Here is a 26630-nt window from a genome sequence, read left to right on the forward strand (position 1 = left end):
AGCTGGTAATAAGCTTGGGGGAGTTTCATGTTAAGCACGCAGATTTTGGACGCTAAGGTCCAGATTTGGGGGACAAAGGCTAATTACACCTCTCCTGAACAGTACACATATATTAAGTCCATTATTCCTTTAAAGGACTAATATGCCAGTTTAATATGCCAGACACTTTAAACATACTGCATTAGATAAAACCACAAAATAAGTTTATTAATTACAAAAAGAGATTTTAAGTGTGTACAAGTAATGAGGTATAACAGTTAGAATTGGCTACAAGAAAAATAAAGATGAAAATGCTTACTGGTGTAATTTAACAAATTATATTTGATCCAAGCAAGATTTCTTAGCACATGAAAATCAGCAAAGTTACTGACCAAACTCTTCAAGTTAGGATCCCTCCCACAGAGTCCAATGGCTGTTTCCTTTTGTTTTCTCAGGTGCAGAGGATAAAGTGGGCAGGAGGAGAGAGAGGTGTTTGTCTCTCCTTTTTGTACCTTCAGTCCCCTCCCTTGAAAAACATTTCCAAGTGAGAACCAGGAGCCAAAGTGCCTATGGGGAAGTATATTCCCTGGCCCTGCTGGGTTTCTTTCTTACTTGTTTGATTCCTTTGTTTTCCCTTCCTTCTTCATTACTCTATTTATTGCTTAAATGCAAATTAAGGCAAGCACTCATCCCTTTGTCTAGGATAGACCTGTTTGCTGACTTCTGCTCCCCCCATACAGGGAAATCTTATAACTTCACATACAATGTTGCCACACACATTTTATCAGGACACTGCTGACTGACAAATTATGAGTTTTCAAATGACACCTTACAGTACACACCTTGTACAAAGATTACTACAATAGCGTGCAGGGTGTGAACACATGGGTGTATTCCATCACACCATTGTTCTACAGCAAATTACTGTAGTATCTTTATTAGAACAAATTGCTATAATTAAATAGCACGGAAAAGAAAGTGAAGTCGTCTACCTGGGTATTTCTGTGGTAGAAGCTGCATTGTGTAACTGGCCCCTGTCTGATCCAGCCAAGCATCTACATTTCCGATTCCAAACAGTGTAAACATGCACACGGATCAGTCAGCCGCTGTTAGGGGACCAGATGTCCCTATATTAGGGGCTGTGTCTTATACATGCAACTACTCCTCCCCCCCCAAAAATGTCCTCATTTTTCACACTTGCTCTCTGTCACCCTGGACACTTACACTGACCGCATACAACGTGTTTCAAGGCAGATGACTTGCTCGGGAGCATCACTGAGGGCTTTGGTCACGTCCCCTGGCCTGGTGCTTGGAACTGTCACAGCAATTGAATTGCAGGTATAAGTGGAAAGAGAGAAACACCGGAGTCAACGGCAGTTGCCTGGCGGCACGTGTCGTGCCCGCTTTATCCCTGTGGGAACCCCCCGCGCCCGCCCCCGCTCCCTTCCGCCTGGGGTGCGCGCGGCCCGATGGCTCTCTGCCTCTCTCTCTTTCCCAGGACTAGAGATTTCGTGACGTCATGGAACTGCGGGCGGCGGGGCAGCGGATGGCGCGCGCTGCCCACGGGGTGTCCCTCGCTCCCGCGCTCCGTGCTCAGCCGCACAGAATCTGCAGCAGGCGCCGCTCGCTGCGCCCCGGCACCCTCGGGCGGCCCCAGGGGGAAGCGGAGCTTTGCGCAGGGCGGCCGCGAGGCGATGAGGACGATGAGCTCCCCGTGGGCTCGGTTCTACTCCAACAGCTGCTGCCTGTGCTGCCATGTGCGCACCGGGACCATCATCCTCGGCGTCTGGTACCTGGTGAGCGGCTATAGCCCAGCACGTTAGTCGGGGCTGCAGCTGCCCCCTCCTGAGGGTCGGGCTGGCCTGGCTTGGGAATGGGCCCCAACGCTTGCTTTCTTGGGCAGGGGGTGCAGGAGACGCTCCTAGGAGAAACGGGGCACGGAGTGTGAGGAGGAGGCACAGGAGACCCCTGTGAGAATGCGCTTCCTTCCCTTGGGTTTGTCCCAAGAGTCGGTGTTAGAAGTCGAGCAACCAAAGCTGGACGTGGGCCCTTGTCCTCTGTGGTGCATGTGAAAGGGGCTGTCAGTTGGGTCTGGGAGGGGGGCATGGTTGAAAGTTAGACCCTGACAGTTCTGGGCCCCAGCACCTCAAATTCCAGAACTTGGCAGGATCCAGATCCCAATGTTTGTGTTGCTTTAGGTCACAGGCACATCAGATTTTTGAGTTGCAGTAGGGGCCACTAAATAGGTTCTGTATTTAGCCAGGGAATTTTCAGAGTCAGGGACAAAAATTAGCTGATCCAGGGGCCAGATAGAGGTTTTTGTAGTGCTGTTGTGGCAGGATGCATCAGGGCATGGGGGATTTGATGCAAAAGCAGCAGCTTGATTTGACAGTAGCTCTATTTAGAGAGTAGAATTTGCGGGGGCTGGGACCAAATATTGTCAGCGCCCAGATTTTCTCTTTTTTGTACTGCTGGGGTCTTCACCAATGTCCAGTGAGAGTATCTTGGAAAGGCTAGGCAACGTGGTCATTCTGGTTGCTTGGAAAAGGAGATTCACTAAGTCCTTCTGTGTCTCATACTTCTTGGCTTTCCTTTAGTCAGGGACTTCATGGAGGCTGGCAAGTCAAAGCCTCTTTTTGCGCTTTGAACAGGCAATGCGCATCTGGGCCTGATTCTCTTTTCAGTTACACTGGTGTAAAGCAGGAGTACCTTCATTGAAGTCAATGTGGTTCTGCTGGTGCAGGTGAGAGGAAGTGGGCTTAAAGATTTCAGTGCATGCTAATAAAACAACCCATGACACTGTCTAGTGGAAATATCACTAAAATAAATAAATTTTGTCTTCATGTAAAAATAGCTCCTGAAATTGTGCCTACTACCAACAACCTTTTGCTTTGGACAGCATAACACAAAAGTTTCCAGAAAAACACTGTCCAAAGGGAAAACCTAAGTGCTGTTCGCCTCTGAGCCAGTCAATATCTGTATAAAATAATTTCTGTTATATTGAAATGGAAGGTGATTCCATTGATATCAAAAGAAACATAATTTCTTAAACAGCTAACCATTAATGGCTTGACAGAGGGCTCTATGGGATAACGGATAATTGAAAATTTACACATTATTCATTGTGAGGGTTTCATCTCTCCCCAATCCTTTCATTTGTTGTTTGTTTCTTAGATTTTAAACTCTAGTTTGGGCTAGCGATTGTGTCCCTTTCTGGGTTACATCTTGCTACTGATTTTTAAGCAGTGACTTCAGTGAGGAGTTCTGCTTCAAAATGTCCAGAAAGGACCTGTTCATTGTGAGCACTGCTGTAACACAAATAATAAGAATCCCCAGTCTCCTGCCTGAGTCCATGTTTATTTTCAGTGCTTTCATACTTTGCCTTTTATAATTATTGTTCTGCATCTTCGATTGTTGCTGGTAGCTGGTGTGGAATACTGATTTCAGCTGCTAATGCTGTTTTTCAGGAGAGTGGCTATTTCTGGGGAGAGAGCCTCTAAAGGGTTGTATTATTAGCAACATAATCCTTATAAAATACAGTAATTCCCTCCAGGCTGCCACAATCTGTAAATCTGCAAGCAGTTTCCTTCCTAGACTGACAGTAATGAACTCAGAGAATACCATTTAGATGCTACCTAAGTTAGAAAATAAACAATGTTCATGAGATGAAAAAAGTTGCATATTTTAAACGTTTTAAATGTTGCATATTAAATTGTCATTTACATGATTCCCTGTTTTAATTTGAGGCTGGGTTCAATGGTTACATAGCACTAAACTAATGACACTAGAATAATATTAAACAAAAAGTAGCCCTGCTGTGCAATGAAATTATGATAGTTAAAAAACCCAGCAGTTGCACATTTTTAAATAAATTTCCAAAACCAATGTTGAATGTAGAGGTAGCAAATGTTAAATTATAACATTAGCCAAATCAAGGTTTATTTTATCGATAGTCTATATTAAACGTATACTGGTATTAGGCTGGAAATCTTTCTGACATCCATGGTTAGTGTTCACATGAGGGATTTGGAAGGTTTTTATAGTCATTAGTAGTATTGCAGTTCTTTATTTGCCAGATAATTGAGTATTTGGACTTTCTGTATGTTTGATGAATAAATTAAAAGAATACATGAGTGTTGTTTACCAGAAAAGGTTCTTCATCCCAACTGCTTTTATAGGAAATTAGTGAGGCAAACTGCACTAGAGGCATGAATCCACTTTCTGACTATCCTGTGTCCACTTCTTGGGTAGCAATGCAGGGAAATCAGCTACGCAGAGGTCAGTGCTGACATTGCAGGATTTGCAAACAAGTTGTTATAATAAAGAAATTTTGTTCATTGCTTCAGGCTATGCAGATGTATTTCATGCCACGTTCAGTCTTCTCTAGCTCTTCATACAAGAGACCAGAGTCTGAATCTAACTTCAAGACTATCCATTTTTTTTCAGATATGTGGTATTGCAGATTAGACCCAGACTAACTTACTAACCCCTGAAATTTCCTTTTGAAACAAGTGGAAATTGCAAGGCTGTAGTTGGTGTAGGGCATATTGTTAAATAAATTCATCAGAGTAATTAAAAGGCTAAGTTGACATTGATCTGTTAGAATTCATATAAAACAGTCTGTGTCCTATAAAACAGATGTTACACTGCTGAGTAAATTATGCACTGATTTAGCTATGTATTGCTTTTACTTTAATATAATATCGTTAAATGAAATCATTTGCAGGCATGTACCATGGTATCTGGGATATTTATAGTGCTGAAGGAGAGTTCCTTTTTCATTGTGGTCATGTGTTTTAATTTCATTTCCTAAAAGCTTTTGAGCAGCTCTTCCAGGAGGCATGGCTTTATTAACTCAGTCTGTCTTCAGTATGTAGGCTTGGATGAAGCCTCTCTTTCCTGGCTTAAGAAAACCTTGCTGAAAAGCATTTTGGCTTTCAAATAATTTTTTAAAAGAACATTTTACATAAGAAATGGGAACTTAAATGCAACAGTTAAACTTACATATGAATAAATATATACTTGTCATTTTAATTGAGACAATGCGTAAGAGATACTATCTCCCTCCATGCTATTGCCCTTGTTCAGCAAAGCATCTAAGCATATGCTTAAATCCATCCCCATTCAGAAAAGCATTTAAATACATGTCTAATTTTAAGCATATGCTCAAGTCCTTTTGACTTCAATTAGTTATAAGACCATGCTTAAAGTTAGACAGGTACTCAAGTGCTTTGCTGAATCGCAGCCTGTATTATCGAATCCTCCCAGTGAGTAAAACTTGTTTGGCAACTCTTTTCAGCAGCAACTTTAGTTTTTATCATATTTTCTTGAAATCTAGGTAAACAAGTTGTGGTTTCAAATTAGCAAATTCTTCGTAAAACTCACTAAATCATCATTTGTATGCTGTTAAAATGTTTTCTTTTCTTTTTTTGTCTATAAAACATTCCTTAACTTCCAATATATCCCTCTTTAGTTTCTTCTCCACTTTTTGCACAAATATCTTTCAACATGAATTTCTGAGTTATTCAAACTGATATTAAATCATGACATTCATGGAGGGAAGATTAGCAACCAGTTCAGTTCAGAGGTTTGTTTTAGTTTTTTGCACTACATGAAGGCTTTACATTTCACCTGTAATATCAGACATGAAATATGAGGTCAAGTATAAACAATCAACATTTATTGTGTGTGCAAACTGGCTGCAAGTATTATAAATTAAAAACGAAATGGGGATTTATAAGAAAATGACTTCTGGGTAATTATTCCTAATTAAATTGTTATGACAGTAAGCTATCCAAAACTGCATTGGGACTGAAACCAATCAATTTCTGTTTTGAAATTATCATAGCATTTTAAAAACATAAGAACTGATGCTTGTACGAGTCCTAGTTGTCCAGTTAATGTTGACTAATCAGTAATAATATCCTCTTTGCAAAGCTCCGTAACAGCAATTATTAATGCAAGCTATCAGTAGTCTGACTGTTCCTTGTTTGTTTTTTAAATAAATAAAACAGAGTCAGATGTACTGCCATTCTCTTTGAAGGATTTTCCATTACCTAGATGCATAGTGAGGGATGTTTATGTATGCACAAAGGACTTGATCCTGCACCATTCAAGACGGTGAGAATTTTTCCATTGCGTCGAATTGGAACAGGATCAAGCCACAAGACAAAAATATTAAGCATGTGTTTAATTTTAAATTCAGTGGAGTTAAACATATGCTTACGTGTTTTTTAATCAAAACCTAAAAGTCTATACTGAAACATAGATTCTAAAGGATGAGAGGCATGCATTTCCCTTCCCTTCCTCTCCCCCCACCTTTTTGGCATCCTGTATATGCCATGCTCCTCCCTATACTTATAACACTAATGCATTCTCATTCCTGGTCCCCTATTCACCTACCCCAAAGCTTTCTTTAATGTGATTGCTTCACTGTGTTGAAGGGAGCTGTCCAACAATTCAGCGTCAGCCTTTTCTTTTTCCTGCAGGTGTGGGGCTTGCCAGAGGTCAGTTCCATTTTTGAACAGGGAGTCTAAGAGGAAAATGTCAAAGGAGAATATAATTTTTTTTTAAATCTACAGTATTTTGTGAAAAGCTAGCTGTTAAGTTGTACAAGTACCACAGTGAAGAACATGGCATAAGAACATAGAACAAATCTCTGAGTTTGTAGTTTTGCATACTTGTAAGTGAATCTGTTATTTGGGAGAGACACTTAATATGAATTTTCAATCTTAACGTTTTGACTCTTGATTTTATTGCAGTTTGTCACTAGTTGGAAACTTGAGGCAGTTCAGTCTAGTTCAGCAACAATTTTTTCGCAGCAAAGGACGGTGCTAATTTTCTGAATTTTAATGGCACTACTATTTTTGTAGTTGGAAGGCAAAACAAGATACTTCTCAGGCCACATTATGCCACTGATTTTTAAGTGGAGCACTCCCCTTTGAAGTCAATGGGATAGAAATCAAAGCCAAAATAGATGCAAAATATTTTCTTTGGGAATGTATCATGTCACTTTCATTCTCTCTCCATTTTTCAAGTCCAGTGGAAAAATAGCATGAGTGATCCTGCGCATAAATACCTATTTAAAGAGTACTGTTGTCCTCATATCTTAAGAATCTGATTGTATTTAAGTCATAACAATATTACAGCAAGGAGTTCAGATAGATATAATCAATATTGAAGCTATATCCTGTGCTGGAGAACCTTCCAAGCAGCTATGGCCTGATCCTGCTGGTCTTAAGTGGCAAATTTTTACTTATGAGTAGTCCTGTTAACTTTAATGGAACTACTCACACTGGTGAAAGTTTGCAAGATGAAAGAGACTTTTGTGAAAAACAGATAGGGGATTCCAAAATGAAAATGTCAATGGAATTAATTTTTCTTAAGTAAAAATAAATAAATAAATTTAAAACTTGTAAAATGGGGGGCTGTGCTGCCTATAAGCAATGGCCACAGAAAAGTGCTGTATTAGAAAATGGGGAATAACAGCACCCAGTGCTAATTCAGGAGAGTTCCAAGTTCATAGTGAATGCAGTATTGGGGTCGGGGGGTAATGCGTTTGTTTCAAACCACAAGATTTCCATATTTTATATCAAGAAAATGGATTCTAGGGTGACCCTTCAGCTTCTCTCAGTTTTTATAAGCTTCTTTTGATAACTATTGTGTGATTGTCATAAACAGATAGCTAAGGGTTAATGTCTCTTTCACCTGTAAAGGGTTAACAAACAGTGACCTGCAACACCTGACCAGAGGACCAATCAGGAGACAAGATACTTTCAAATCTCGGTGAGGGCCTTTGTTTGTGTTTTGGGGTTTTGCGTTGTTCTCTCTGGATTGCAGGTGACCGACGTACTACAGCTCTAATTCTATTCAACATAGTAAGTGCAGAGTAGAAAGGCGGTTAGTCTTTAATTGGTTTTCTCTTATTTGCAATGTGTATCTGGCTGGAGAGGGTTTTAATTATTTGGGCTGGAAGTACTTTAAATTGTATTTTGCTGAAGGAGGCTTTTCTCCAGTTTCTATAAGCTGAAAGACCCTGTAATATTCCATCTTGAATTTACAGTGATTATCTTTATTCTCCTTTCTTTTATTAAATGTTTTTCTCTTTAAGACCTGATTAATTTTTTCCCCTTGTTAAGGCTGCAGGGACAGTGTCCTGCGGGAGAAGGGATTCCTGTCCCAGGAACGGGTTCCCCAAGGGGAAGTAGAACTGGGGGGAATCGGGAGGCAGATGCTGGTACCCCATTTTTTTGGACTCTAAGGTTCAGATTGGGGCTAGATACCATGACAGTGATGATGAAGAGTTGGATTTCCCCCTTCTGTAATCAGATCCATAGGAAGGAGCCAAGGGGAAGAAGTCTCAGTAAACGTTGCCCATTGAGTTTTCCCTCATACTGTGGTGTTGGGATTTCTTTGCCCCTGCTGAATGAGCAGTCTGGTCCTCTGGGATTTGCAGGATACAAAGGCAATCCCTGTGGATGCTCTGCCAGCTATGGAGACCCAGTATCTCTTCCTACTCCTTGGCAGTGTGGTGCCAAGAGAACTTCACTGTTAGGTTCCTCCCGCCCCCCGTCACAGCTGCCTCCAACAACTCCCCTAAAGAGGTCTGTGGATAAGCTAAGAGGGAGCCTGTGGATAAGCTAAGAGAGCCTGGAACTGTATTACTTTTTCCTGAGGAAAGTTCACAGGACTGGAACCAATTTGGGCCCACCAAGTGGCTGCCTCTCCCTAGTGTATGGTAGCCCAAAACCTAAGGTGAGCCCTCTGCAGGATCTTGGGAAAAGTGGAATGGAGCCATAGAGGTGGCTAATTCCCCATTCAGTGCGTGATGTGGTCCACAGGCAGATCCGTGAGCCATGATTTTGGCCTGAAGATAGGAGGAAATACAAATAATTGTAATGATGATGGTCATAATGACTAAATATTTGTCTTTAAAATTCCTTGTACATTTAAGCAACTTTATAATAATCTCTCTTTCTAGGAACATGATTTACAAAATGAACACTTAGATTCTGCGGAAAACTGGAAAATCCACAAGGACCCTCAGTCCATGGGGTTTGCTTGTTTTCTATGAATGCTGAGTTCTGTTTTCCCAATGTATGTTTTTTTGAGAAAGGGGAATTAAATGAATATACCTAGGCCTGCGTGTTAGCACTGTAGAGAAATAGTTTAAAATTATTATCATTACTTGCTTCATGAATTGCCTTCCAGTGGAAAGACTTAACCACAGGGAAACTAAGGCTGAGACTTGTAACTTATGGTCAGATTCTTCTTCCCTTAACTCAAACTGGATAGTACCGAATCAAGAGAACTACCCACGAAAAGAGTATTCTCTACAAGAATTGAGGCTATACAGTCAATGACATAGTAACCAATACCTCCCTGGCAAGCAGAGTCAGAGGTGACAGGAGCAGGTCCTGACGGTCTGAGAATGATCATCGGGAAGAAGGTTGAACTCGTGCAAGGACAATTTAAAAATGTCCCCAGCTATTCTTTCGTACAGTTCCCCAAACATCTGTTTTCCATTTTTAGTGCAAATAATCAGGCTAGCACACGTGCTATGCTAAATTTGAACAAAGGAGCTGTCATAGTGGAAATGGACTTTGTTAGTCCTAGCCAGCTCTCACTATTTTAAAAAAATATTTTTTTTTAAATGTAGGTGACAGCTCTACAACCTCTTAAGGAAATGGGGGACTGAAAGTTAGCCTGCAACAAACCACAAGAATTTCAGTGTTTGTTTTTTCAACTCTAACCCTCTCATCCACTTGTATGCAAACATATCCAAAATGTTAACCCAGGATTTTTTTTAACTGTATATGAGTAATCAAAAAGGATGATTGATGCAACAAAGCTCCAGATTACCTTTTTATAAGCATGCTGAGATAAAGTTGTCTGTCACTTTTATATAATTGTTTGTTGATTTCTAAACTTCTACCAATAAATAATCTTAAAATTTTCTATTTTCAAAAAGAGGCCCTTTAAATCTGTAGTAAAGCCATTGGGATTATTTTGAATAGTTTGATGCTTTTTGTGAGAAAACAGATGATTGATTATTAATGTGACAAAGTTTACACACACTTGTGTGGGAGGCAAAGATGGGTTTAGGATATAACAAACATAGATATTTACGTTTGTTTTACATAAAAATGTAAGATCTTATACAATAATCTTGACTGCATTTATAGCAAGGAGTCAATGTATTATATTAATAAAGTGAACTATGTTCAGAGGTTTTGATTAAGGGTTGCTGTTAATCTGCATTTGATGGTGAACCAGAGATTAACACATTAAGCTTTGTAAATTTACTGTTGGTGATACTATGTCGGGCAAAAAACAGTTACTGTCTCATCCTGGACATATGGAGTTTATGTCAAATACCAAAAGAGTGTAATTTACAGTATTTTTTTCCGTTCTTCATTTTATTGCCTGAGATATATTTTGACTGCAAAGATCCTGGAAGTTTAAATTAGACTCTTTAATTATTTCTCCAGGTCACACATGTGTTCTCAGTTTGGCCTGGCAAGGCTTGTAAATGGCCTGGTTACTGGCAAAGCAAGAACTCTTTCTGGTAAGTGGGTGAGTGCTGGCAAGTATCCGGCTGGATTCACTGCTGCACTCTGAGCTTCAATGCTTGAAAGCTCACATTTAAACCCAGAAGCCAGGAGTAGGGTGATAGAGATCAAAGCCAAGCTCCTTCTCACTCACAACAAGAGAATGAGGGTATTCCAAATTGATCAGACATTTAGGAACCCTGGCAGGGTCAAGAGGCAGTGCTTTGCTGGCAGGTGAACAGTGCTCTCCTTCCTAGCAAGTTCTGGGGAAGGAACACACTGGGCTTCTAACTGGGGCACTGCTCTGGTCCCTGCCATAGGTCTCCCATTTTTCTCATGGCTGCAGCAGAGTTAGTCCTTTAGCTAAAAGAGGGCTGTTGGTAATGTTTTCAAGCCTTGGAGCTCTCTTCCATTCTGCTTCTGTTTTTTATTGAACAAGTTCTTGTTTTATCAGGAGATACTGTAAAAGCTGGCTGTTGGCCCCCCCTAATAGTTTATAAGTGGCAAGTTGGGGAGGGGGGGAGCAGTACACAGTACTGCTTACGAACACAGTAGCCTAAACTTTTAAACTGTCTTTTTCTTTCTGCCTCAAAGCAAAAAAATCTTGCTCCAAACCAGTCAGTACTAACCAAATAACAAAAGCACAAGATTTTATACCTACCAATCAAGTGTTAACACGCAAGGGTCTTTGTCTATATGTATATAAAAAGTTTGTAAAATTTGTATAAGACAGAGTCTTCTGTATTAAAGTACAAGGCTCTCCTTTTCTTCTGCAAAATAAAGCATTTTTCCTTATCCCTGTCAAGCTGTTAATTGGCTCTCAGCTAGGCAGACCCGATGTTTCAGTAACAGTTTCTGGCGACCCAGATGGGACCTCCTAGCTTGGACATTGGACTCTGGATGGCTGCGGTGAACTAGAAGTGGCGCCACTGGGATGCTTAACCCCTCTTCCTCACTTCACCGTGGCCCCTGGGGTTCGTGATCAGATAAGATGAGCCCTAATAAAATAAGAAAATACTATCTGGTTCTGGTTAGAGGCGGGCCTCTTATCTGGTTATCTGGTTCTGGTGCACTATCTGGTTCTAGTTCTGTTCTGTTAACCGGTTACTGTTGTTTTTCTGCTATATACATTTGGGCGTTAGGTGTGTGGGTGGAACTGAGCCTCTCGTTTGTAATTCCTCAGGGTGGAAGCCATTGCGTGCAATGAAGCTCTGAGGTTGAATTAAGATCCTTCTGTCCCGTCCCCTGTAGCGGTCAGTATAATAAAAGTAAAAAAACCTGGATTAAACCGTAATTCCCTCTGTTCTCTGTGTAATTCTCTTTTCTGTTTAAGTGTCAGCAGACAGATGGGTAAGTCTCTGAATAAACCCTCTAAAAATAGTCCTTTAAATTATATGTTAAATAAATGGCCCCTGCCTGGTGTTCAAAAAGGAATGTGAAGGAAGCGCTTTTTACAACTTTACACCAAGGATTGGCCAGTCCTGGGAACTGCATGGCGCGAGTTTGGCTTCTTTAATATGCTGACTCATTTAACCCCTTTGTGCTTGATTTTGGAGAATCAGGCGCCAGGTCAAATGGACTATTGGTTTTTGTGGGACGATGAGGCTTAAAAAAAGTACAAATTCAGCTCATAATCCTAATTGGCAAGATGTGGGCCAACTTTTAGATTGCCTACTGCGCACGGAGAAGAAGAAGCGGGTCCTGAGGGGGGTCTGGAAGGCTGTGGAGGCTGCTGGTGATAGGCGTGATATTATAGCTCTCACTAACCCTACTCAGTGGAACCCGAATAATTCAGCCCACCAGGCAAACTTAAAAAAATTCCTAACCCATATTTTGACAGGTATAAAACAAGCAAAAAAACCCCCTCTAAATTGGTCTAAGGTCCATAATACTATGCAAAAAAACCCAAAACACCCTTCTAACTTTTATAAAAGACTTTGTAAAGCATTTTGTACTTTTACTAATATAGACCCAAGACTGTGGACACACAGTCCATGGTCAGGCTTATTTTTATCTGTCAGTCAGCTCCGGATATTAAGAAGTGGTTGCAGCAGTTCGAGGGCGCTAAAAAAAAATCTCTGGAGGAACTGGTAAGCGTAGCCACCCGTATGTATCACACAAAAAATAAAGTTCAAAAGACCAAACAAGTAAAAATGCTAGCAGCCCTTGTAAACGTGAAAAGTAAAAAACAAGATGGGAGGCGGGGACCCCCAGGGGGCAACAGAAAGTGGATCGGGGGGAGCCCCAATCCGTGCTAATAAAATATGTTATTACTGTAAGCAACTTGGTCACTAAAAAAAAAAGTGCTCAAACCGAAATACCAGACAACAGCCCTGACCTCAATACCAAATGGCTGTAAACAGAACAGAAGCTGTCAGTAGTGAAAAATAACGGTGACCTGGGGGTCCACTTGTTACCTATTCAAATATCTTTACCACTTATGTTTGTTCCTCCACAGACCCCCAGGTCCGTTTAACTTTGGGAGGAACCATTTATTCTTGTCTTCTGGACTCTGGGGCTGCCTTTTCCACTGTTACTGCTAAGCTAAAAAAAGAAAACCTTACAAATAAAAGCATTCCAGTAATGGGTATAGGCGAAAAGCCATTTAAGTGTTCTGTATTGCAGGAGGCTGCTGTAAAAATCTCTGGTGTCTCAGCCTCCCATGCATTTTTGCTGGCTCCTGACAGCCCAGTTAACCTTCTGGGCAGAAACTTGCTATGTAAATTACGTGCTCAAATTTTCTTTACAAATAATAAAATCATTCTTCAGTTGCATCAAAATCAGCTCCCTCAGCTATGTGCCTTATTAACCCAGGTTACCGAGGACCCGATTCTGCCTGTGAGCCTAATAAACCTGCCTGAACGACTCAGACGAGAGGTACATGCCTCCCTGTGGGGCAGTCTCCAAACAAAACCGGTTATAAAAAGCCAAAAAAAAAAAAATAGCTAGCATGCTTAGGCTAAAAATAAAAATGGCCCCATTCAAAAACACTGCTCACAACTAAGACTTGGCTAACAGTCAAAAAAAGGGGGGGGGGCTTAAATGTGCCCAAACAGCTATAAAATCTGCAGAACACTGCCAGGCACTAATAAAATGTGTTAGGTTTCTTTTCTCACAGGTAAAAAAGCGCTACCCAAAGACCCTAGCAGCCCTGCCACTCCTTGGAACCAAAAGACTGGGTCTGTGTAAAAAAAGTAAAAACACGAGCCTCTCCAGCCCCTGTGGGTGGGCCCTTTCCAAGTCCTCCTTACTTCTCACACTGCAGTTCAAGTGCAAAAAAGCAAAACACTTGAATTCATCACACCCGAGTCAAGCTAACCCCTGGGCTGGGGCCAGAAGCAAACGACTCCGGACCTCAAGGATGCCCCACCTGCTCTTCCCACCACGACCCGGAAAAGCCAAAAGCAAAAAATACCTGAAAGGCTGATCCTCTCGAGGAACTGAAGCTCCTGTTCTGACAAAATAAGTCCTAAAACTTTACTAACTATAAATTTCTGGGGGGTAGTACAATGGTTACTTGCTTTCAGTTTGCCCTTTATACATGCCAACCCCCACCCAGCAATTAAGTCCGTACAGCGACTGGTTACATTGGGACACCTGTCTAATTGCTGGCTGTGCCACCAAACTCGTTCTAAAAAAAAAAAAGGGTTGTGGGCTGTTCCTGCAAATCTCTCCAAAGTACTCTCCTTGCAGGTAGTACAAAAAACTAAATAGGCCTGGGTAGGGGAATACCAGTATAATAAATACAGGGAAGTGTCTAAAGTTTGGCATTATTACTGGGTAGCTAAGGGGGTCCCTCTTTTTAATATCCTTGAAATTGGGTATAACCTGCCCCTTTGTTTAAAAAATACTAAAAAAAGTTAAAAAAAAATAAGCTACCTTTCCCTTAAGGCCTGTAACCAAACCCTTCGGTTTAATATTAAAACTGAAACGTTTCCCCCTTTAAATACTTCTAAAAACGCCCAAAAACTCCCTTGCCTCCTAAACGGGGCCTTTACTGTAAGGGCAACAAGCATTCTTTATCAACAAAAATAAATCCCCTCGTTCCTCCTGCTGGGTCCCATAAATAGTACTCATATGTTTTATATAAATATTTACTCTGGCATTGTGTTACCTCACCCATCCCTTAAAAAAATGTCTAAATGCCCACAGCCCATGGAATCGCTTGCAAGTTTTACAGCTAATTTGTTTGCTGTTATGTATTGTGGGGGCATCCTAAATGCTACCCATGCCCTGGAATGCTTAAATATCTCCCATTAAAGGTGCCAAGACCGCATGGTAGGTACCCCCAAGCAATAAAATGTGTTAGTAACCCGGCGCCACCAAGTTGCGGGTAATACCCTCTATTTAAAAACCCCTGGCTTGTATTTCATCTGTGGCCATAGCACCTACAAGGCTCTCCCTCCCGGCTGGCAGGGTCAGTGTAGTGTGGGCTGGGTGTTGCCTAATGTTCAAATTAACACCACGTTAAATTCTAGTCAAATCCTCAACCTAAAAAGCTATTCTCACAATCTTTTTACCCCCTCCATAAAAACTAAAACCAAGCGCGCCAAAAATCCCTTAGTTGTCAGGCAAACAAAATTTCATTCCTTTATCTGTGCATTCATTCCTAAATTAAAAATAGCTAAACTAAAAAAAGCAGTTATAAATATTTCTGCAAAGCTTAAAAAAGCAGCTAATGCCTCAATAAACGCTTTCCAAAAATTGCAACAAAAAATTAATAAAATAGCAAAAATAGCTATACAAAATAAACGTGTGCTAAATACCATAAATGCTAACTTAGGGGGGGCTTGTACTCGCATCAAAAAAAAAAATGCTGTTTTTATGTTAATCACTCTAGCTTAATTAAACAAAATTTACAGGCTATTAAAAATGCTGCTGTTGTAAAAATGCTGTATCTCTTAATCACACCTTTAATTTTAAGGACCTTCTCCCAGACCTTGGGTCATAATTTACTGGTCTTTTCCATACAATTGTTAAATAAATTATTTTCTGTCTGTTCTTCCTATGTATTGTTTAAATAGTAATACAATGTGAAAAATGTCTGTGTAATGCTGTAACCAAAGGTTCTGCTGTCCGTAAAACAACTCAGTACCTGCCTCTTCAGCTTAATCATAAATTACTTAACGGCCCTGGCAAGCTGGGGTTGCCAGGCCGAAGAGGGGATTGTAAAAGCTGGCTGTTGGCCCCCCCTAATAATTTACAAGTGGCCAGTAGAGGGGGGAGCAGTACACAGTACTGCTCACGAACACAGTAGCCTAAACTTTTAAACTGACTTTTTCTTTCTGCCTCAAAGCAAAAAAATCTTGCTCCAAACCAGTCAGTACTAACCAAATAACAAAAGCACAAAATTTTATACCTACCAATCAAGTGTTAACACGCAAAGATCTTTGTCTAAATGTATATAAAAATTTATCAAATTTATATAAAACAAAATCTTTTATATTAAAATACAAAGCTCTCCTTTTCTTCTGCAAAATAAAGCATTTTTCCTTATCCCTATCAAGCTGTTAATTAGTTCTCAGCTAAGCAAACCCAATATTTCGGTAACAACACCTTGAACCATTTTTAAATACTGAGGACAAAAGTTTTCAGTTGAAATTCAGCTCTGCAGAAATTTTTGTTTTTGTGAAGTTGCATGTTTTAGCTCCAGGGATAATTGCAGCTGGCCACAGACTGTCGATAAATGTCAAGACCACATTAATCTAAGTTAGAGATTATGAGGTTCAGCTATTGTACCATACAGTCTGCTGTGCTTAGTTTCCTTACATAATTAATTTAGTTCAGAGGATTGCACAATGATGCTAGGATAGGCTTCTTTCCTACTAGTTGTGGTACCATTGGCATGTCACAGGGCTTTCATAGGGATTGCGTATCTCTTTTGGTTGTATAAAATTGATGCAAATTCTTGGATTAATAAGGTTTACATGGTTTGAAGTCAAATGGTGTGCATGTGTCTCACTGGAGTAGTAAGGCATAGTGTAAATAAGAAAAAAGACAAGGTAGGGAATTAACTTTTAGTGCAAAAAGCCATAGCTCAGACTTTCTCAGACAGAAAATTTAGCTGACTCATCCACCACCCTGATTTCTGATGCATGCATTACTTTAAACACATGTTCTTGGGATTCTGACAGATGTAAGAGGAAAAACCAACTATATCCAAAGACTTCAAATAATATAAAAATGATCAGAATGAAATTGTTGTGTAAATCAGAAGTCCCAGGAATGGAAAACCCAAGGACTAGTGGTAGAATACCACACTTTGTTCTTCCCTGACACCAGTTTGAGTCAAGCCCTGATAACCAATAATCTTTCAGGGGCCTTCTGTGAAATTAGTTGACGATCTTCAAACAGTTACTAAGTGTTCACATCACAAACCCCATAATCACTGTTTGGCACTGTTTGTCCTCAGTCATAGCAGAGAGGCCAAGGACTGAATGACACCTATATGTTAGTGTGATGGATGGGTTAGAAAGGCTGATGGATTAGATATATAGATAATTACTCACTCTTCCTAAAGAAGATGGGAGAGATTCCAGAGGACTGGAAAAGGGCAAATATAGTGCCCATCTATAAAAAGGGAAATAAGGACAACCTGGGAAATTACAGGCCAGTCAGTTTAACTTCAGTACTTAGAGAGATAACGGAGCAAATAATTAAGCAATCAATCTGCAAATACCTAGAAGATAATAAGGTAATAAGTAAGAGTCAGCATGGATTTGTCAAGGAACAAATCATGTCAAACCAACCTACTAGCTTTCTTTGATAGGGCAACAAGCATTGGTGTAGCCAGGTTCTACAAGCAGGGAGAGCAAACAAAAAAAAGGTGCTGAAGCAGTTGGGGAGTAGGGGGGAAGGGAGGCGGGGGGGAGAAGGGGGAAAAAAGAAAAGAAAAGAAAACCTGCTGAAGACTGAAGGACTTGCCTCGGAGGACCCAGAGCAGCTGAAGGACCCACCGCCGAATTGCCACCGAGGACCCGGAGCAACTGGGGTGAGTGTAAAAATTAAAAAGGCGCCACTTTTGGGGAATGTGCTCAGCAGGGAGTGGCCACTCCCCCTGCTCCTCACCAGCTACGCTACTGGCAACAAGCCTTGTGGATGGGGGGAAGCGGTAGATTTGATACATCTTGACTTTAGTAAGGCCTTTGATACTGTCCTGCATGCTCTTCTCATAAACAAACTTCAGAAATAGAACCTAGATGGAGCTACTTTAAGGTGAGTGCATAACTGGTTGGAAAACTGTTCCCAGAGAGTAGGTATGAGTGGTTCATGGTCAAGCTGGAAGGGCATATTGAGTGGGGTCCCATAGGGATTAGTTCTGGGTCTGGTTCTGTTCAATATCTTCATCAACGATTTAGATCAGAGGTCAGCAAGCTTTCGGAAGTGCTGTGCCGAGTCTTCATTTATTCCGTCTGATTTAAGGTTCTGTGTGCCGGTAACACATTCTGTTTTAGAAGGTCTCTTTCTATAAGTCTATAATATATAACTAAACTATTGTTGTATGTAAAGTAAATCAGGTTTTTAAAATGCTTAAGAAGCTTCATTTAAAATTAAATTAAAATGCAGAGCTCCCCGGACCAGTGGCCAGGATCTGGGCAGTGTGAGTGCCACTGAAAATCAGCTCGCATGCCTCCTTCGGCACCTGTGCCATAGGTTCCCTACCTCTGATTTAGATAATGGTATAGAGAGTACACTTATAAAGTTTGCGGACAATACCAAGCTGGGAGGGATTGCAAGTGCTTTGGTGGATAGGATTAAAATTCAAAGTGATCTGGAGAAATGGCCTGAAAAAATAGGATGAAATTCAGTAAGGACAAATGCAAAGTACTCCATTTAGGCAGGAACAAACAATTGCACACATAGAATATGGGAAATGACTGGCTAGGAAGAGTACTGCAGAAAGGGATCTCGGGGATAGTAGATCACAAGCTAACTATGAATAGTCAATTCATGTAACACTGTTGTGGGGAAAAAAGTCAAACATTCTGGGATGTATTAGCAGGAGTGTTGTAAGCAAGACATGAGAAGTAATTCTTCCGCTCTCCTCCATACAGTTTAGGCCTCACCTGGAGTATTGTGTCCAGTTCTGGGCACTGCATTTCAGGAAGGACATGGAAAATTGGAGAGACTGGAGGATAGCAACAAAAATGATTAAAGGTCTAGAAAACATGACCTATGGGGGAAGATGGAAAAAATTGAGTTTAGTCTGGAGAAGAAGAGACTGAGAGGGAACATAACAGTTTTCAAGTACGTAAAATGTTTTTACAAGGAGGAGGGTGAAAAAATATTCTCGTTAACCTTTGAGGATAGAACAAGAAGCAATGGGCTTAAATTGCAGCAAGGACAGTTTAAGTTGGACATTAGGAAAAAACTTCCTAACTGCCAGGGTGGTTAAACACTGGAATAAGTTGCCCAGGGAAGTTGTGGAATCTCCATCATTGGAGATTTTTAAGAGCAGGTGAGACAAACACCTGTCAGGGATGGTCTAGGTCAGTGTTTCCCAAACTTGGGATGCTGCTTGTGTAGGGAAAGCCCCTGTTGGGCTGGGCCAGTTTGTTTACCTGCTGCATCCGCAGGTCCAGCTGATCGTAGCTCCCACTGGCCGCAGTTCACTGTTCCAGGCCAATGGGAGATGCTGGAAGTGGCAGCCAGTATATCCCTCGGCCCACGCCGCTTCCAGCAGCTCCCATTGGCCTGGAGCGGTGAACTGTGGCCAGTGGGCCGGACCTGTGGAGGCGGCAGGTAAACAAACTGGCCCGAGAGGGGCTTTCCCTACACAAGCGGCATCCCAAGTTTGGGAAACACTGGTCTAGGTAATATTTAGTCCATATGTTGAGGGGACTGGACTAGGTGACCTCTCAAGGTCCCTTCCGATCCTATGATTCTGTGATCACCGGTCACTCCAGAACAGAGTTGAGGAAGGGCACTGCAGTAATAACACACTTCCGCTAACTGTTGTACATGTTCTGTGGACAACTAAAGAGCCTTTGTTACAAGTGCTCAGTTTGCAACTTTTCCTAAAACGAACTTGGTCTCTCTCTGTTTATCCCTGTTTAGTCTGACTCATTTGTTTGCATCACAAAAACACCACAGTTGGCAGCCTTTGCTGAAAAGAGGTGTCAGAATTGAAATATAATAGGTGTTGGAGGACAGGAGTATGTTTGCTGAACAGTGTGTTGAAGTCTGCAAAGCACTGTCAGGTCTTGGTATGAATGAGGGAACAGACTTTAAATTCTGTATACCTTATAACTGAATTTTTCAATTAATCTTTTCCCTGTAATTTTATTTCTATTGCAAAGCAATCTTTGTTTCCGATAGCTTTGAACAAAAGAAAGTGTCATAAAGTACCTTCCTTATGTTGTGAAGTGTGTTCATATTAGTGGGAAGTCTAGTTTTCTTTGAATACCTTTGCATCTTTTATTGTCTGTCTCAAATGGATCAGTTTTTTTTATCATGTAAAGTTATACCCTACCCTCAGTCTGTGTTTTGTTTCTCTTATTAACATCTTTCCACTCAAAGACTAAAAGTAAAAATTCCCCTTAAATGTTTTTATCATGCTCATTTAAGAATCACTTGTAGGGTTCATGAATCTGTTTTTGGAAGCTGAGAACTACAGTGGGAGAATCAAACCATTCATCATTGTCCACTTAAACAACTAACCCATGTTGAATATGGATTTAATAGATATCAACTCTTTATATAGCTGGCTTCTCTATCTAACTTTATGAAGTCTCTTTTATTAGATATCTTTAAACAGGAATTCTAGCTTGTCATAACAATATTCTAACCTGAACACACACTGCATAATGGAATGGGTTATATTTCTCAGATCCCAGACCATTGAATAGATTCTCGGTAGAAGACATCCATCAGTGGTAATTTTCAGGTCCCTGCCCAAGTGCAGGTACAGCTTTTTCCCAGTACAGTAAAAAAAGTAACACAGAAACCATTGATACATTTACATATGAATATTCTATTTATCAAACTGTAAAGGATTAACATTACGCTTAACTGTCATACTTATCAAATTAAACTGATATCCCAAGGGAGGCAAAAAGATATTTAGAGTGCACCATGCATGTTATATCCATCTAAACTCTCTTGTACAAATTCCGTAATTTCTGTATTTCATTTGAGACAGGTCTGTTGTGAAGTGTGTTGGTTGGACTTCAGGGCCTCTTAGAAGTCTGCCAGCAAGCAATAGCAGAGTCATTTGCAAAGAAGAGTGGTTGTAAATCACTCTAGATTTCCACTATCAGTTTATTCGTCATAGTCTTAAAGTTCGGTACTTAGTGTCATTACAATAATCAAAGTTAAGAGGTATTTAAAGAATAACTAAAATATTTTCTGCATTTCTAATATGCCAGTTTGAATCTGCTGGACCATTTGCTGTCATCACACTGATGACAAGTTGAAGTAACAACCTGGCAATTCTTAAGAATTTGTCTTAAGCGACAAGAATTCCAGATTGCATTGTTTTCTCCATGTATATAGCTAATCCTTTTTGAATCCTACTTAAGCCAGTGGCTTTCAAATTTTTTGAGCTGAGCGCCCCCCTCTTTGAGTTACAATTTTTGGTTGTCTCCCTCAAACAAAAAGAGGGGAGTTAGGGTGGATGTGGCACTCCCTCATCGAGCCCTACCATGTGGGGCTGAAGACTGAGCTTTCTGGCATCACCACTTGTCCCCTTGACTGTTCCTCCATGCCGCCCTGGGGGGCATGCCCCACAGTTTGAAAACCTCTGTGATAAGCTCTTGGCTTCAGTAGTATCTTGCGATGATGAGGTTCACAGGCTAACAATGTCATGGAGGAAAAGGGTTTCCCTTTTAATCCATCTTTAAATTGCTGCCTTTCTGTTTCCCTTGTTCTTTGTTGAGAGTGGATATGGGCTGGGTTAGATGAACAGTGAGTGCATGGCAAGCTCTGGTGTAAAGCTACAGCACATTTGTGTGCCATGTACTCACTGTTCATCTAGAGGAGCCCTAAGTACTGTAAGAGAACCTGGTCTACCTTCTCTATGCAATTCATTAGTTTGCATATCACTACCATGTCTGCCTTGCTGTGTAGTCAGTCCCCAGCAGCAGCTCCAGCTACTTTGGTCCAAAAAGGATATATGTTTTATTCAGCATGAACCAGATGGCTTGTATACAGGGAAGGAAGAACAAGAAATATCTACTCTGACAGTCAGGTCAACATCTGGGAAAAGCAGCAGCAATATAACCCGTAACTTTCAACTGTTGAGTGACACATTCTCTGATATACCTATTGTCTCTGAGCTGTTCACCTCCCATTAGTTCTGACAAACCTATTTTGATTGCATAAACCTCGGTGGAAAATGTAGGAAAACCCTGAGTCAATCTATTTCAGAGGGAGGTAATCTTGCTTGACCTGGTTTCTCAAATGTCTTAGAGGCATAGTACCAGCTAGTCCTTCAATTCTCCTTCCTCCACCAAACTGAAACAGATTTGTTATTGTGGTTAATAATAACAACTACTCTGTAATTCTATGGAAGCGTTCCAGTCTACTCTGACACCAAAGATCAAGCCTTCTACTTCACTTTAGTCCTCTGATCACTTTCTGAAAATGTTAACCTCAACCTCCTCAAAAGCTATGAAGGGAGACTGCTAGCCAGACCCTTTCTCTTTCTGTTGTCTTATTCCCCATTGTCTGGTGTGCTGACAAGCCTCCTTCTCCTTCACTAACTCAGTTGATGACGTGGAGGCATATTTCCCCCTGCCAAGGAAAAATCCCAGAGGGGGGGCTTGATGCCTATTGACACTATCAGATAGTGCTTAATGACCTATCTTGTTCCCACCTGCTACTTAACTCTAGCCCATTACTACTTTTGCCAGCTTCCCACCCCCAGGTCCCATGTCCTCTGAGGCGGATGACCCTTAAATTACTCTTCTTTGTTGTGATGGTTTCTGTGAAGAGGGTCACACAGTTGGCGAGCACTCCATCTTCATCCTTACACCAATCTGCTCCAGTCTCCCGCAGCAATTAGGTTGGTTCAAGGACTAAAATGGCCTCTTGCTTTCACTTGACTCAGAATATGAAATTCCTTAGTTCTCCTTTCTCCTTCTAGCGACAAAGAGCATATCTAAAATTCTACCTGTAAAGGATAAAGAACTTTAGGTCTCCTGACCCATTGTCAATTCCGTGGAAAGAGCCAGAGTATATAATTCAAACTTGAAATTAAAAGTGCTGTTCTGCTGAAGGGGTCACGTGTCTTCTCAATGTACAAACTTTCCTCTTTCAAATTCTTAATTAAAATTTTCTGGGCCAAAAGCTGCACAGAACCTGTGGAGTGGAAGGGCAGAGGGAGAGGAGACAGAATTAAGATAGTTCAGGTGATCTATATGGTTGTGTTTTCTGACTTTCTCAAGTATCATGATAACTTTGAATATCAAGGTATTTTAAAATATGATTGGACTTTTTAATTAGTTTTTTTGGGGGTTGCTTCTTTTTAGAAAGAAACTACAGACTTCAAAAGTGTTGTTCAATTAGTTCTTAACTATTCTATACATATTTTCAGCCATAACATTATCTTAACTCAGTTTTTTTTGTTTGCCTGAAAATCTCCTCAGCTTTATTAAAATGTTTATATATAAGAAAGCTCATTTTAGCAATTACTATGGAGAGATGCTAAATTAAGCCCTTTGGGTTATGTTAGCTATTGTTATGTAGCAAATAATTTTGCTTCTTTTAAAAAAAAAAAGTAAATGTTCAAAACATGTAGCACAGTGCTTTGTGTGACAGAGAATTCAAATGGTTTTTCACTATTAATTATTGCTCAGCCAGAATCATCTTCATTCATAAATATCTTCTGTTTCGTCTGGTAGATTAGTATTGTATGAGGCAAAGCATTCTAAGATTTCCTGAACTCCAGGAGTGTCTTATGTAATTATGCCCTTTTATTGATGCTTTTTGAAAAAAGATTCTATGTAGATTATAAAGTGAAAGCTAAAATCAAGATTACTGTTACGTAGTTTTCTACCTGCTTCCTCCACTCAGATTAATTTTGTTTATTTTTCATATACTTAGGTGCTCATCACTGTAGTACCTGAATAACTCGCAATACCCTTCTGAGGCAAGGAAGGCTCCCCATTTGATAGGGAAACTGAGGCAAGAGTATACACCTTAGTTTAATAAAACATTTTTAAGCAAGTGATTAAGTGAATCTCTGATGGATTAAGTACATGCTCAAAGTTAAGGATGTGCTTATGTGCTTCACTGAACAGACTGATTGCTGAATCAGGGCCTACGTCACTTGCTCCAGCTCATGGGGTGAGTCTGTGGTAGAGTCAGGAATACAATACACTTTTTCTGATTCTTAGTGCTATGCCTTAATTTTCCATTATACAAAATCACAGGGCTGTAGCTCTGGACAGCACTTTCAACTCTGATGCACTAGCCAGGTACAGAGGAAAAGCCCCAGGAAATTTTGAATTTAATTTCCTTTGTGGTCAGCGTGGCGTGCTCAGCAGCACAGGTGACCATGTAGTCCCCCCAGAATCGCAAACAGCTCCAGCATGGACCGAACAGGAGACATAGGGTCTGATTGTTTTACGGGGAGAAGAATCTGTGCAGGCAGAACTCCAGTCAAAAAGAAAAAATGCTAATATATGTGCCCAAATTGCACAGGGCATGATGGAGAGAGGCTACACCAGGGACACCCAGCAGTCCTGTGTGAAAGTTAAGGAGCTCAGGGAAGCCTACCAAAAGACAAAGGAGGCAAACGGTTGCTCGAGGTCAGAGCCCCATACATGGTGCTTCTATGATCATCTGCATGGCATTCTAGAGTGGGACCCTACCACTACCCCAACCACTGTCTGTGGACACCTGCAAGGGGAGAGTCTAATTCAATAGGAAGGAAGATTTTGTGGATGATGATGAGGAGGAGAATGTGCAGCAGGCAAACGGTGAATCCGTTCTCCGCCGCAGCCAGGACCTTTTCGTCACCCTGGAGCCAATACCCTCCCAAAGCAGGATCCTGGACTCTGAAGCCAGAGAAGGGACACCTCTGGTGAGTGCATATTTGTAACTATAGTACAGGGTTTAAAAGCAATTGTGTTTAATGTTTGATTTGCCCTGAAGACTTGGGATGCATTTGTGGCCAGTACAGCTACTGGAAAAGTCTGTTAACGTGTCTGGGGATGGAGCGGGAATCCTCCAGGGACATCTCCATGAAGCTCTCCTGGAGGTACTCTGAAAGCCTTTGCAGGTTTCTGGGGAGGGCTGCCTTATTTCGTCCTCCACAGTAGGAGACGTTACTACGCCAAGCCAGTAGCAAGTATTCTGAAATCATTGCAGCACAAAGCATGGGAGCGAATGGTCCTGGGTTTTGGTTGCATTCAAGTAACATTTGGTCTATATCTTTCTGTGTTAGGCTTAGGAGAGTGATATCATTCATGGTCACCTGGTTGAAATAGGGGAATTTCTCTAAGAGAACAGTAAAAGGACCCGGTTCATGCTGGGCTGTTTGCATCTGGTTAAAAGGGATCATCCTTGAGAATAGCCACGTGGTGGGCGGGGGGTGAAGGGATCATCCCAGAGAATAGCCACGCAGTAGGGTGGGGGGAGGTGTGTGCTGCACATCCACCCGAAAACTGCAGCCCCTCTTTTTAAATGGCAAACCCAACTGGCATTGTGTGCTATGGGAAAGGAGGTGCTGCAGCTGGAAACCATTCCCACATGTTATGAAGGCAGAAGAAGCCAACCCTGTGTATCCTTTGGCTTACCATGGCTGCCTGGAAACCGAATTCTGTTGCACAGCCATGTGTGATGTGTCACCATACTGCTCAATATAAAAAGCAAAATGCGACCTTGTACCTAAAGCACATGTTCTGTCTGCTGTGAATTGCTTGATTCAATGTGAAAAAGTCTCCCTTTTGTTCTCAGAAATGTATCATCTTACATTTTACTCTCCCTTTTTATCTCCCTGCAGGTGCAAATGTTTCTATGCTCCCGCTAGAGCTCCCGCTATCATCTCCGTCCCTGAGGTTATTGCAGATTAGAAGGCGAAAAAAATGCACTCGCGATGACATGTTTTCTGAGCTTAAGCAGGGCACAGTTGAAGGCATGGAGGCATTCAGTGGCAGAGACCAGGAAAGCATTAAGTGAGTGCGATGAGAAGAGGCAGGAGGTGATGCTGAGGCCAATGGGGGAACAAACAGACATGATGAGGCATCTGGTGGAGCTGCAGGAAAGCCAACAAGAGCGCAGACGGCTGCTGCATCCACTGTATAACCACTTGCCCTCCTCCCCAAGTTCCATATCCTCCTCACCCAGACACCTTTCCTACCCCACCCAGGCTACCTTGTCAGTTATCTCACTTTTTTTAAATTAATAAAGAATGTATGGTTTCAAAACAATAATGACTTTATTTCCTTTGCCAGCTGTGATCGAAAGGGGGAGGGTGGTTGGCTTACAGGGAATTAAATCAATAAAGGAAGTGTTGACCCAACTGTCACACCATAGTCTGGCCAGTCATGAAACTGGTTTTCAAAGCCTCTCTGATGCGCAGTGCACTTAGCTGTGCTCTTCTAATTGCCCTGGTGTCTGGCTGCTCAAAATTGGCCGCCAGGCGATTTGCCTCAACCTCCCACCCTGCCATAAACGTCTCCCCCTTACTCTCTCAGATATTATGGAGTACACAGCAAGCAGCAATAACAGTGGGAACGGTGTTTGCACTGAGGTCTAACCTAGTCAGCAAACAGCGCCAGCGAGCTTTTAAATATCCAAAGCAGGGCTTTGGAGCGGAGCACGGAGCTGGAGCGCGGAGCAGTGGAGCTGTAGGTTCTTCTTCGAGTGCTTGCTCATATCCATTCCAAGTAGGTGTGCGCGCGCCGCGTGCACATTCGTCGGAAGAATTTTCCCCTAGCAATACCTGGCGGGTCGGCAGGCGCCCCCTGGCGTGGCGCCTTTGCGGCACCATATATATGTCCCTGCCGACCCGGCCGCTCCTCAGTTCCTTCTTACCGCCCGTGTCGGTCGTTGGAACGTGGAGTGCGGCTTAGCTGACCTCCACATCCCTAGCGTTTCACCCGTTCTACATAGTTCTTAGTTAGTTAGTGTTGTTTGGTAGTTGTTAATAGTTAA

At 41.5% G+C, this 26630-nt stretch overlaps 1 protein-coding gene across 1 annotated transcript in view; it reads left to right on the plus strand.

Annotated features, from left to right (window-relative positions):
* The first annotated feature begins 1498 nt into the window (after window positions 1-1498).
* LAPTM4B (lysosomal protein transmembrane 4 beta) overlaps window positions 1499-26630 on the plus strand; it is a 126460-nt gene continuing 101328 nt past the window's right edge. The window contains 3 exon segments of the mRNA XM_032784685.2: window positions 1499-1577; window positions 1580-1644; window positions 1647-1775. Of these exon segments, the coding sequence (XP_032640576.2) occupies window positions 1499-1577; window positions 1580-1644; window positions 1647-1775 (273 nt within the window).

This window comes from Chelonoidis abingdonii, chromosome 2 (genome assembly GCF_003597395.2).
Source record: "Chelonoidis abingdonii isolate Lonesome George chromosome 2, CheloAbing_2.0, whole genome shotgun sequence".
Taxonomy (NCBI): domain Eukaryota; kingdom Metazoa; phylum Chordata; order Testudines; family Testudinidae; genus Chelonoidis; species Chelonoidis abingdonii.